Source organism: Chelmon rostratus, chromosome 15 (genome assembly GCF_017976325.1).
Source record: "Chelmon rostratus isolate fCheRos1 chromosome 15, fCheRos1.pri, whole genome shotgun sequence".
Lineage (NCBI taxonomy): Eukaryota > Metazoa > Chordata > Actinopteri > Chaetodontiformes > Chaetodontidae > Chelmon > Chelmon rostratus.
In genome coordinates, this window is record NC_055672.1 from 6,694,931 (window position 1) to 6,708,674 (window position 13,744).

Here is a 13,744-nt window from a genome sequence, read left to right on the forward strand (position 1 = left end):
GCTTCAAAACTCACGTACGAACACATCGCGGAAGTGAAGCGGCTCTCCCTCGCTACAAAATAAAGAAAAGCATTTGGCGCCACCAAGCGTTTGGAAATGGAGGCTGTAGAGTATTTAATATGGGTAAAGGGAGGCACATGCCCTGATTATGACCTGAAAGGCAAAACCTACTCCTAAAATGCGTCAAATCTCAGCCTCATACGAATGTAGTCCGACGAAGCACTACACATTACTATTTGACTAATAAAATATGGTGGGGCTTGCAGTCTTGGATAAACGCATTGGACCTCAATTTGGCATGAATTAAGATTTCTAGAATTGAAGACCATTTCCAAGGCATGCTGCACATTTTTGATTTGATTTATTACACTATGACAGACCTAAAAAGATTTGAACGTTTGAATTGATGAAAGTAACTTAAACAAAATAAAGCCAGGCATCATGTGGAATGTAGGACTGCAAGTAATTGCAGTTGTTTTCATTCTCAAATTATCTGTCCATTGTTTTTTTTTTTTTTTTTTTTTTGTTGCTTTGGATATAAGCTTATGCCAAATGAATCTGTACTCTAAAGTACCTTTGTGCTGGCAATGTTTTTTTAGACAAATTATGTAAATATAGTCAGGCTTCTTGAATATTCTGCCCTTTGTTTTGATCTGAATGAATCATTAATACTTTATTGCAAGGTCGTGTTTTTACTGGGGAGATAGAAAAAGGTTTAAAACTGAAAATCTGACTAGACTTTAACAGTCCCCCAGGAACTGTTGTCCACCTTATGTGCTACAAGGGTCATTTTCTTTTGGCCATACCTCCTGTTATGAGCAAGTGACAACGGCCTGCCAGTCCTGGTGAGGGAGGCTGCATTGCTTGTTTGTAGAAGAGTTACAAGATCGGGCTAGGAGGCGAACTGGAGGCATAAAGGAGCCTCCGGTCAGGAAGGAGCGTCTGCCTGACAGACTAAATCTAGGGCATACAGCCGATTACTACCGTGCTTTCCCATGATTCATTTCGAAAAGAATAGGTCCCAGTTATTTGTATCCAAACGGGTTCGTGTAGCTCACCGGTGACAATTTTAACGCTAATCTTTGGCGTTCCGTTTTTCCGTTTCCCGATATCAATGGGCTTTTATTCGGATAACCCATAATATTATTAAACACTGGTTTTTACTTTACACCTGACTGGTGAGTAAATCCGTAACGTTACATGACCGCTGCAGCTAATGTGAACTAGCAAGGCCACAGATTGTGCGTTAGCTAGCTGGAGCTACTTTAGCTAATTAACGTTAAACGGGGAGGATGCCCACTTTTCTGTTGAGCAGCTGTTAGCAAAGTTAGCAGTCAGTTGCGGTTATCCACGTTTAAAAAAAACAATGCTATGATGAACGTTGTCTTTACCCAGCGTAACCCCGAACGACGTTAACATTGAGAAGGTGGTCTTCACTTTAATATTCTCTCTCCTCCATAGGTTCCTGTGTATTTCAGGATGTCTTACCCTCCTCCGATCAACCGCCAGCAGATTGGCATCCCGCAGTTACCTCCCAGGATCCCACCTCCTCAGTACGGGGGATTTGCCCCGTCCGTCCCCCCAGGTAACGTTAATGAACACCTGTGCCGTCACGTCAGCAGTAACAGCTGTGTGTTTGTAAATCAAGCTCTGGGTCCGTTGTATGATTTTTAGTGGAAACACTCTCAGGACCAGAAGACTCAGCATTTTTAAGTTCTTAGTTTCTCAGTTTGAAAATTATGGAGATATACCAATAAATATAGCTGTAATTAATATTAAATACTAAGTAATCATGTCATAAATTCTACCTCTTCCATAAACAAATAGTAAGGCAGTTGCCTGTATTTGTTTAGTAAACCTCATGGCTTATTATGTTAGGTAATTGAATACACAATATCACGTCATTGTCTTTGGTTGTGTGCTTCAATACATGGTTTGAGCATCATATTTTGTTTCTCTTTTCAGGTACTCCCATGATCCCAGTTCACATGGGCGTAGTGACCCCCACACCCACAGTGAGTTACAAACAGAAGTTTCTAGTTTATGCAAATTGAAACATCATCTGTCCAGCATGATCTGCCTATTTAACCTAACCCTTACACATAAACAGTGCAGCACAGATCTTGAGCAGGTCTGCTGCTCAACAGAGGCAGTTTAACTGACCCTTACATTTATTGTCACAGTCTTACAACATTTGCGTTTGTTGCCTTTGCTGTTGCTCTGGCTGAGAGCAATGCTAAAATAAGTAACTAAAATATGATTTGGTGTTGCAGGTTCTTGTCCCGACCACAATTGCTGTAGCACAGAAGCCGATGGCACCAAAGAAGGAGCCTGGCACCATCAGAGCCAAGGACACAGATGACAGTGGAGGCCCCACCACCACTGTGTTTGTCGGGAACATCTCTGAAAAGGCATCTGACATGCTGGTCAGACAACTTCTAGCGGTGAGTTGACCGGGTGCACATGTTCAGGCAGCAACAGTGAACTTCTTAGGTTAAGAGTTGTGGGTGACAGAAAGTTTCTACAAACTCAAACCCCCACCAGCTCATCAAGGTAAACAGCACTTTGTATCAACAACCACAGGTTTTGATCAAAGCTGCTCCTGGCTTGTCTCAGGTATCCACTGACTAACCCATGGGTACTAATGTCTCAGGAATGCACAAATAGTGTTTCTCCAACATTCTGCTCAGTCATGAATTTAACTGATCATTAAGGAAACATAAGCATCTGTTATGTGAAAGTAAATTACTCCTTTTTTTCCTGTTCTCTTCCGATGTAGAAATGTGGAATTGTTCTAAGCTGGAAAAGGGTCCAAGGTGCCTCTGGTAAACTTCAAGGTAAAAAAAAAAAAAAAAAAAAGGGCACAACCATTTTCTCTTGATATTAATGCATGTTACTGTGGCAGAGTCCTGAGAGTATAGATACTATTAGAGTTGCTGTAAACCTATTAAAACATACTCATCCTGCTGTACTCTTTTTGAATCACAGTGATATAATTAGGCTTTTTGGCACTAATTTACAGAAAGAGATTTAAAAATTCAATGTGAAATCAAATTCTTTTTCAAATTCTGTATTTTTTCACTGCAAATATTTCAAGTTGTGAGGTACTTTGTTATTTTTTGGCATCTGTGGAGCTAACTTTCTTTCTGCTCTCAAATCCTGGAAGCTTTTGGGTTCTGTGAGTATAAAGAGCCTGAATCCACACTGCGAGCCCTCAGACTTCTGCATGAGTTGCTCCTAGGGGATAAGAAGCTGTTGGTCAAGGTAGATGCCAAGACCAAAGCCCAGCTAGATGAGTGGAAGGCCAAGAGGAGGAGTGCCAATGGGGTATGCGTCCACCTGCTGAGTAAAAGATACTCTGAATATTTCACGTTGATCATTTGTGAAATTGTGTTTAAGTTTGTTTCTCCCACTATTCTGGCTTTAACATATAGGGAGCCGGTGGTGGGTCAAAGAACGGGGACGAAGATGAGGAGGAAGTTCTAGATGAAGAAACCCTGCGTCGGGACCAGGTTGTGAAGGGGGCCATAGATGTCCTGATCCGAGAGTATGCAAATGAGCTCAATGCTCCCTCCCAGGACCCTGACAGTCAGCCTCGCAACAAGAAGCGGAAAGAGAAGAAAGAGGAGGTAATTTCTGCATAAAGTAGATGTTCTCTGACTGGTTGGTTATTGTTGGTAGCTGCTGAGTACTTAGTGTGTTTTTCTTCCTGTCTTTTTCTCCTTTGTGCAAGGAGGATATCAATGCCATGGAGATGGAGGATGACAAGAGAGACTTGATTTCCAGAGAGATCAGTAAATTCCGTGACACACACAAGGTAATGTATCAAACTGCTGTTGTTACTCCGTAGTTTAGGTTTTGGAGAAGAAATCCTCCACATTTGTAATTAGAAATTCCTCCACAGCAAATGGAGCTGCAATTTAATTCCTCCATGATTCTTTTTTGTTACTGTCAACCATAGTATGGAGGTCGTCTGTTAGTACATACGTTAGTTAGCCAAGTTCATACATGAAAGGAATGGAAAGTAGTAGATGTTGATTCAAAGATTGTATGGTATCTATTAAAGGCTTAAAGTATTCAAATACTACATTAGCCAGATGGCTTTATAGTATCTGTTAGTATTTCCAAATTGGACAAGAGTTATTATTATTCGTAATACTGATTTGACACGAAAGGTTTTAGCTCTGAACAAGCTAAAGTCATCACACAGAGTGCATGGACACAATGTTAAATTCCATTTAAAGCTAATCTATTGATTAAACCCCACCAATGTGGTAGAGTTCATTTGGTGACTAGAGCAAGATGAATCTCAGAATCTCAGCTTTGGAAAAAGTTGCGAGGATAGGATGTAAGTATGATCTTTCATTTCTTCTTTACTCATGTTGGGCGCTCCCTTCTGGAGGGTTCGCAGAGGGGCAGCTGGCTCTCAGTTCACATACATTATGTTTATTTACATGTGGGCACGGGGAAGCAAATTGCCACTGGTAATGCTGCTGGAACTGGGAAGTACAAATTACTAGTGATGTCTAAAATGTAGCACGTTATAGTTGTTTTCTATGGCCGGGCAGCTCAGTGAACCTCTGCAGGTCCTCAGGTAATAAATCATGTGTTTGGAGGACACACACAGACTGAATGAGCCTAACCACTGCAGTAGTTTAAACTGCAGCATGTAGTTTTACTAAAGCAGGGAGCGCCCCTCCACAGCACTCTGTGGTCTGAAGATATACAAGGTAAGTCCATTTCTTTTTTGTTGTTTTTTTTCCTAATTATTTTTCTCTTTCTTTTCTGTCTTATTGACTCCAGCCGCACCCCTTTAGTTAAACATGACAGAACATGGAACTAAATCAAATATGAGTGTATTAGAAAATGACATTGACATTATTTGTGTTTGAGTGAGGATGACAAAGCTGCAGGGACAAAATAATATGTCCAGTTTCGAGAGGTGTTTATAACTTGTGCTGCATTCACGTGCTGCTCGGATTGTTCCATTTCCGGAGTAAGAAGTCGTTCATCTGACTTTGATGTGTCCATGAGCTTTTAAGTGGTAATGTGGAAACAACCTGGACAATGCAAAGCAGATGTGCTGTAAATAACTTTTCAAACTAACCTAAGTGACTCCGCGTTGACTCAACTAATGGTTACAACCTATACAATATAATACAGTACCACATGACAAATTACATGCGAGTAAAAAATTGATACACAATACGTCAATTAATAAAAAGTTTCTTACCATTAACTAAACATTTACTTTTGTGGTCTGCCATGTTTCTGTGTATATGATGTCAAAGTCGTGTGCTCAAATCTTTGCAGCCTTTTTGAATTGTTGTTCCGCCACTCACGTGAATTTTCCCAGTTGGGAACTCATTTGTCCGATTATTCTGACATCATGTGAATGCAGGGTTAATCACAATGGTGAAACACTGCTGCAGAGGTGGGTTATATTAGGATGAACACTAGTTAGCAGCTGTGGTATAAAATAACTAGCAGAAGTTAACAGAGCTGAAAAGAGGCCAAAATATGTACCAAAACTGCACGTGGCAAAAATAAACACATCTTATTATGTCAAAGTCTAAAGGGACTTTGTACTTCATGCCAAACTAACAAACAGAATCAGCGAAGAGGAACTGCAAACTTAACAACACGGATGAGTCAGACATAAAGTTTAAAAGATGAGGTTAAAGGTTGACAACTTCTGCTAATTTGCATGCAGCTTAATGTAGCCCACCTCTGTAACAGTGTTTGAACCGCTGATTTCAAATAGTGTGTTCCAAATTAGCAACAAAATTTTAATTTTTCCGTAAATGGAGTTTTAGAACATGAGGTAAGTTCTAGGATGGGAGGAAGAAAACAGGGCTGTATAACAAGAGCCAGGCAGTTAACCGACGAGCTGAAAAGCGCTGTGAATTGCCCAGATGTTCCAGTTCCTTCCCACCAGTTTGGAGAAAAAAAAATGCTAACCATGGTTTATAAACCTGAATCAAGTCTGGCTAAATTACCATGTTGGACATACAGCTTGTGTAGAGCAGGTAGTTCAGACCTCCTCCATCCCCCTACTTTTTATTTTTGTTTATCACTGAACAGCTGTCAGACCCACATTTCTAACAGTTTTTTTAATATTGCAAAACAGTGAAAATAAACAGCACTAAACACCAACAGCTGTTTGACATTTGTAAAATCAGTTAGAGTGTTTGAACTGTGGGCCTGACTCAGTTGAGGTTTTTTAAACCAGTTACTGGGTTGCAGAGGCCAGAGAGACTCCAGAAGACGACCTACCGGTAAGACTGCTTCACTAATTTCCTTGTGGTAAAATGGATTACAGTATCTGACTTGTTTCAGACATGAATTCAAAAACCAAGTTGTGATTGATGTTATTTATGTGGATGAACTGTAATTAGATAAACTGCTTCACAGGTATCGTTTGGACGTTTTCTCCTGTTTATTTTGACTTTACACTTGACCTGCTTTTCCTCCCACGCGTAGCCTGTAGGATGTGTAGGGGCAGAGAAGCGCTGAAACCGTAGTTCATCACCTGTAAGTTGCACACCAGTAGCTCTGAAACGGTCTGTAGAAAATGCCATGATGTCTATGTCAAGTATTTATCAAGCGGACAAGTGGTCAATATTTAGTGTTTATTTGGATATTTAGAGTACGTTCCAGCTAAGATGGCATAAAGATATTGATTATCACTATTGAAAACTTGCACATCACAATTCTTTGATGAATCTCAGTAAATAAAAACTTTATATCAGCCTAGTTAGTAGAATTAGCCCTCTCATTCTTCAACTTCCATGTACTTCATGCTGTAAAAAATGTCCACTTGTGTTGCAGTTATATACTATTAACCGCAGAAGATTACGATATAATCTTCCCGGGTCTGTCGCTCTGCTGTATACAGAACTCCCACACTGCTGCTCTTGCATTGCAGTCTGGCACTGTCCCCCTGCATCTCAGATGACCATGTGGAAAACACATGGGAGCTGATTATGTAATTCACTTAGTTGGGCCGTTTGCCATATTAAGCTTGGGCTTGTTTTAATCCACTTGGCACCCATAGGTAAGACCAAACTAGAGCATTATATAGCGGTGATCTTAAGTGTATAGTTAGAACTTACTGAACTTGTCGACCTAATGCTTCAAAGCTGATTTGGGACCTGGTGAAGACTTTCATCTTAAGTGCATTATAGCATGAGTAACCCCATTTTCAAATTAAACCCTTCAACCCAAGGAATCATATCGCGTTAAGTCAGTCAGCACCACTTGCACCATATCTACACGGTGGTGCTGCGGTGTAGCTAAACTCCGTCATGTTAAGCATTATGCTTTTAACCCACAGTATCTCTTACATCAGGTCAAGTCTGTTACGTTTCGTCATTTGCCTGAGTGCACATTGATTTGGCTAGTGGGTGGATATGGGTTTGACCAATATGTAATTGCCTACAGCTGAGTTTTTATTGGAATGGCCTCTTATTACATCAGAGCATAATCTCAGATCACCATGCAGCACATACAAACTGCAGAGGACGAGCTGACCTGTTACATATGTGAAAAAAAAATCATTCAACATTAGCGTATGCGCTAACAGGAAGGCTGAATACTGGAGCCAGGACAGGAAATGATGTAACTTTGACGTAGCAAAATACAATAATTTGAATGTTTAGAGCAAAAAAAATTCCAGAAAACTTTTACAAGTCAATTGTCCCCCCCCCCCCAAATCCTGCTGTAACTCCTTCCTTAAGCACAGACTGCCTCAAATTTTGAGGTGTGTTTCAACATTGACCTGCGATTCATGGTTTTAAGTAAGAGTGCCCTGAAATGAGCAGTATCTGCATTAAACCTGCTCAAGCAGCGGACCACTCCTCCAGGAGGAAACATCAGGGATAAGAGGACTTCCTCACTTGCAGCAGCCAGCCTCTCCAAGGCAATGAGTCATGGCAGTATGTGAGCATGCCTGACCCAGGGAGTCAAAATCATTTTCTGTGCTGATAACCTGTGTATTTCTGTATTTTAGTTTGATCTCTTTGGTGTTGAGAATCTAGTAACACGTTTCCCCTTTTCTTCCTGTTGGGCTCCCACAGAAACTGGAGGAGGAAAAAGGAAAGAAGGAAAAGGAGCGTCTGGAGATCGAGAGGGAAAGGAGAGAGAGGGACAAAGAGCGGGAGCGCGAGAGGGAGCGCCGCGACCGCGAGAAAGAGAAGGAAAGGGAGAGAGAGAGGGACAAGGAGCGGGAAAGAGACAGAGATCGCGACCGCGAACGGGAGAGAGATCGCGAACGGGAGAGGACGAAGGAGCGCGAGAGGGAGAGGAGTCGAGACATCAGTGAAGGTCGCAGCAGATCGAGGTCAGTGGGAGGACAGTGATGTCACGCTTGATGCTCAGTTGCCCTGATGTGTGTGTGTCCATGTTGGTCCATAGCTGGACCTTAAGTTTGTTAATTACTTTACTATTATCTTGTGTTTTCATATATTTTAATCACCGATAGGTCTGGAACAGTGAAAAACAGCTTGAGTTGGCAGTTTGTTAGGTGCATCTAGCTGCATCCAGTGTGATCCACCACAGCAGCCCTGCATAGGATTCCTACCTTTATGAAACAACCCCATTGCCATAAATGGAAGAACATCATAAAACACAATGTGATCATTTGCTAATTGTTTTTAACATATACTCAATTAAACACATTACAAAAACAATATATTTAATGTTTGACCTCATCAGCTTCATTGATTTGTGTAAATATCTGCTTTTTTTTAATTTGATGCAGCAACACTTTTCAAACTAGTTGGGACAGGAGCAACAAAAGACTGGGAAAGTTGTGGAACGCTCCAAAAACACCTGTTTGGAACTTTCCACAGGAACAGTTTGATTGGTAACAGGTGATAGTATCATGATTGGGTATGAAAGGAGCATCCTGGAAAGGCTCAGTCGTTCACAAGCGAGGATGGAGCGAGGTTCACCACTTTGTGAACACATGATTGGATAAAGGATGTTACTAGATGGGCTTAGGAACACTTTGTGAAAACGTGCAAATGATTACTTTCTATTTTTATCTGCATTTTAAAGATAGTTGACAAAACAATCTCATCTCAGGGTCTGCTTAGTCGCTGTTCTGAAGTGTTTGTTGATATGTGTGAAAGCTCGTGAACAGCTATGAAATGGGTGCATAAGGTGCAGAAAATAGCTGTAATTCAGTGTACAGAAAAGCAGGTGTGCTGGCTCCGGTAAACATGATATAATAAAACCAGCTTGGTGACATGCAGCTCTGCTTGCAGCAGTTGCTGGTGGCTCAGATGAAATCATCACGTGACTACACGTGAAATAAGTGCTTGACTTTTTTTTGTTCCATTCTTTATATTTTCTTCTCATTTCAACTTTATGGTAATGAAATAAGCTAACACCAGTAACGCACTGTGTTCTACAGAGAGAGGACTAGAGAAGATAAGAAACGAGACCGTGAAGAAGATGAGGAGGACGTGTACGAACGGAGGAGACTTGAGAGGAGGCTTCGAGACAAGGAGGCGGCTTATCAAGAAGTACGTACAGTATATCATCTCTCCTGTCATTTTGATTTTGATTGATTAAACATAAGGTTGAATAATTGCACACAATTGTTTGTCGTTTTTTTAATGTCTGACTCAGTGATGGTTGAATTATTTCTTTGTGTCTTCTTAAAGCGGCTGAAAAACTGGGAGATCCGAGAGCGGAAGAAGGCTCGTGATTACAGCAAAGAGACGGAGCGGGAGGACGAGAGGCGTCGTGAGATGGTAAACATGAAAGCGTACCACGCCAGATCAAAATGTTGACAATTTATAATGGCAGATATGTTGACCTGCTGGATTTATGCACTTATGTTACTGTGTTTCACCTCAGATGAAGGAAGCCAAAAGACTGAAAGAATTCCTTGAAGATTACGACGACGACAGAGACGACCCAAAATACTACAGGTTCATATCTTCATTTACAAGTGTGAGTGACACATTTTCGCTTGCGCTTGTATTTGTCAGTCTCACTTCTCGCTGTCATCCTCAGGGGCAGCGCTTTGCAGAAGCGACTTCGTGACCGTGAAAAGGAGACAGAATTGGACGAGCGAGACAGGAAGAGGGAGAAGGAGGAGCTGGAGGAGATCAGGCAGAGGCTTCTGGCTGAAGGTCACCCAGACCCTGATGCTGAGCTGCAGAGGGTGAGTCGGTCATAGTGTTTATGTACACTTTAGTAACCTGGTTACATCTGTTTTCCTCCAGTAAGCTGATTTCTTAACTGTCGTGTAAAGGAGAGCTGTAGTTTGTGTTGTCAGGGTTGACAAAAATTAGGAGAAACCTGATTTTCAGGAAAAGCCTGATTTTTTTTTCTCCCTGATACAGTTCTCTAGAAGTGTGTGTAGAACAGTGATTGCACTGCTACAGATACAGGGATCAGGGTTTCTAATCATCGTGGCTCCAAAATAAGGTCAGGGGAAAGGTACAATTGATTACTGACCTGCTGCATGTATGCGTTTACGTTAACCAGGTTACTACAGCTCATTTCAGATTACCTGCGGTACCTGAATGCCATGTGACCAGCAGTCATGTTGCGATTCATTCAGGGTTTCCCAGTTAAGCTTAGAATCACAGAATTTAATGTTTTTTACAAGATCCAGTTAGTGCAAACGTTTATTTTTGGCTAAATTTTAAATGAGACACGTGGAATAAAGTGATTTTGATTAAATGTCACTATTTTAGGCTAAAATGATTTTTCCTGATGGAAGTATTTGTAGCACATGATTCTTCAAGGACTGTCTTTTTTTTTTTTTGGTTTGTTTTTTTATTTAAAGAGCTCTTGCCTTTCACACACCACCACCCTAACCCAAATATTGATTCCTCACATATATAAATGAAAACTTCATGTTATCGTGAGGTTATTTTTCATGCGTCACGTCTATTTGTTTAGATGGAGGAGGAGGCGGAGCGCAGGCGACAGCCTCCTCTGAAACTCGAACCCGAGGAGGAGGTGAACCAGGAGAAGTCCCACAAGGATCGGGATCGGGAGAAGAGGGGGTCGGGAAGGCCAGCGGAGCCGATGCCTCGAGCCCCACAGCAGCCTTCAGACGATGATGACATAGAAGCAGAGGAGGATGACTACCCCGACGGTGAAGACTCACAAGAGGCCAAGCCGCAGCTCAAACCCATCATGCGACCGATCACTACTGCTCCCTCAGTGTCCTCTGCCAGTGGGAACGCGACTCCTAACACACCTGGCAACGAATCTCCCTGCGGCATCATCATTCCAGGCGAGAACACTCCTGAGGTCCAACCTCCAGAGGAACATCGGCCCAAGATTGGTCTCAGCCTCAAACTGGGTGAGTGCAGCAGCAAACTAAGCACACAGAGGGATCGATTTCTTTAGCATTACTGCTTCCAGCCAGAAAAATAAGCAGGTGTTTCTCTTCTCCAGGTGCCACCAACAGCCCCAGCCAACTCAACGCCGGGAAGCGAAAGAAGCTGGCAACCGTGGAAAGCGTTTTCAACAAGTTTGACGACGAAGAGGCTGATGAGCAGCCGCGCAAAAGGAAACTGGTTCCGCTGGACTACGGTGATGACGACAAGAGTCTGGGCCTGGATGGGGCAGAAATTTCTGGGGCCAAAGGCAGCATCAACACAGAGGAGAAACGCAAGCACATAAAGAGCCTTATTGAGAAGATCCCCACAGCCAGGCCTGAGCTCTTCTCCTACCCTCTGGACTGGACTATGGTTGACTCGGTAAAGAGACATTTTCTAAGAAACAATTTTCAACTTTGTGAATTTGTTCAAAAGTTGAGTTCCTCAGCTGTTATTGCATTTTCTGATGGTTCTTTCTGCAGACTCTGATGGATCGCCGCATTAGACCATGGATCAATAAGAAGATTATTGAATACATCGGCGAGGAGGAACCCACGCTGGTTGATTTTGTCTGTTCAAAGGTTTGTGATCAGCTCTGTTATTTTAATTGATGTTTGATTCTTTATATGTGTGTGTTGAAATCTTTTGTGCAGCTCATTTTAACAGAGTGTTTTTACTTTTCTCCCCAGGTGATGGCACACAGCACTCCTCAGGGTATTCTTGATGATGTTGCTATGGTAAGTTAAAACAGGTTCTGGATCACAAAGCCGTGGCTATTACGAGTAATTTGAATCTAATGTAATCACTTGTTGACCTTAATTTCAATTCATGCTTCTTCTAATTTGGGATGTATTGACTTATACTAAAAACACACTGGCGGAATATAATACATAAAATAGTCACAAAGAGCTAAAATATGTATTCATAAACAAGTTTCTGTCTCGGCTCTAACGGCTGAGACGTCACACGGTGTGGTGTGTTTTGTGCTTTTGAGTGAAATATGACAATGATTATTGGATGGATTACAAGAAATTTGGTACAGATATTCACGTCCCTCAGTATGAATTGCAATTTCTCTGGTTGCCTCTTAACTTAGCCTCCAGTGCCGTCATGGGGCTTCGGTTTATGACCAAATAACTGCAAAACTAAAAATGTTTTCATCCAACTCAGCTGTACTGTGTGTTTAGTGCCATTTAACAAATGTTAGCATACTAACACACTAGACTAAGATGGTAAATATGGTTATTATACCTACTTAACTCAGCATGCGGATGTTATCTTTAGCTCAAAGTACCACTGTCACCAAGTACAGTCTCACAGTTGCCAGCAGTTCTTCAATAATTACCTGCCAACGCTTTTTTGATATGTTGCTGGGTACAACGAACCATTCACTCTCTCGTAGTAGAGAGCTGGGCTACAACAACAGGAAGTGCTGATAAAGAATTTCACATGTGCAAAGTGGAGCTTTTTTTTCTCACATGCTGAAGCCGCCCCTTCAACCATTGCTGCTTAAAATCCCTGTTATGTACGGTGAAGCAGTCTATGCATGCTACATTCTTAATAATGCGAAAATTAACTGGACCCCCACAATCCATGTAACTTTCATGTAACAAGTCAGATTGATTACAAAGATTTATTCATCTGTTTGATATGAGGTTTGTCTAACCAACCTGTTTGTGTTCAGGTTCTCGATGAAGAAGCAGAAGTCTTCATAGTAAAAATGTGGAGGCTGTTGATATATGAAACGGAGGCAAAGAAGATCGGGCTGGTGAAATAAAGACCACGTCTCAGTCCGACTTCCTTCGCTTACAGTTCTGCCACCTACAGTTTTCTGGTGCAGCAGACTGTAATCATGTGTCTGTACACCCCCTCCATTCCATCAGCAAGGAGCTGCTGCCTTGTATGTGTTTGTGTTTGGAAGGGAAAGTCTTGAGCAGTGAACAGAAAGGGTTTGCACAAACATACTGCATGATAAAACTTTGGTTGTATTTTTTTTCCTTTGTTGATGCTGTTGAGGCTAAAGACGGCTGCATTTCACCCATCTGTCCTCCAATATGTTGGACACATTCTGCTTTGATTTACTGTTGTCATGTTAAGGCACTGCTCCATTGTGTGAACTAATAAATATGCTTTTTTAGAAAATCGTGTTTGTCTTTCTTTCATGTGTTATTTTTTTAGCTTCATTTGGCTGGTTTGAATGGAGTTATGCCGGGGAAACTAATATGTTTCCTGTTGCTTTGTAGCTACAATATCACAAAACGTCCTTTTCTCTCATTTCCAGATACACATTTGTTCTGCCCTCAGGTACCTTAATTGAAACAACAGGAACATCCTGTACCAAAATGTAAATTAAAATAGTAAAGCTGCAACAATTGATCAGTTAGTTGTCAAGT

The 13,744-nt window shown here is 41.6% G+C and overlaps 1 protein-coding gene across 2 annotated transcripts; it reads left to right on the forward strand.

The window, feature by feature from the left end:
* Positions 1 to 1,028: 1,028 nt before the first annotated feature.
* On the forward strand, positions 1,029 to 13,487 carry rbm25a (RNA binding motif protein 25a). 2 transcript variants are annotated; one of them, XM_041953115.1, is made up of 18 exons: positions 1,029 to 1,178; positions 1,462 to 1,585; positions 1,966 to 2,015; positions 2,274 to 2,444; positions 2,780 to 2,837; positions 3,167 to 3,327; positions 3,435 to 3,629; positions 3,734 to 3,817; positions 8,079 to 8,341; positions 9,419 to 9,530; positions 9,672 to 9,761; positions 9,868 to 9,941; positions 10,027 to 10,177; positions 10,924 to 11,332; positions 11,428 to 11,732; positions 11,834 to 11,932; positions 12,041 to 12,088; positions 13,036 to 13,487. In XM_041953115.1, the coding sequence occupies exons 2-18, from the start codon at positions 1,480 to 1,482 to the stop codon at positions 13,126 to 13,128; spliced, it is 2,469 nt and encodes an 822-aa protein (XP_041809049.1). In that variant the 5' UTR covers positions 1,029 to 1,178; positions 1,462 to 1,479; the 3' UTR covers positions 13,129 to 13,487. The 2 variants fall into 2 exon arrangements, with proteins under 2 accessions (XP_041809049.1, XP_041809050.1); XM_041953116.1 differs by having other exon boundaries at positions 3,737 to 3,817.
* The last annotated feature ends 257 nt before the right edge of the window (positions 13,488 to 13,744 follow it).

Excerpts from the sequence above, each read along its gene's own strand:
- rbm25a (XM_041953115.1), top strand. The coding sequence starts at position 1,480 with ATGTCTTACCCTCCTCCGATCAACCGCCAGCAGATTGGCATCCCGCAG. Across the intron at positions 9,531-9,671 it reads AGGAGGCGGCTTATCAAGAA|CGGCTGAAAAACTGGGAGAT; the intron begins GTACGTACAGTA and ends GTCTTCTTAAAG. Across the intron at positions 9,942-10,026 it reads GACGACCCAAAATACTACAG|GGGCAGCGCTTTGCAGAAGC; the intron begins GTTCATATCTTC and ends TGTCATCCTCAG.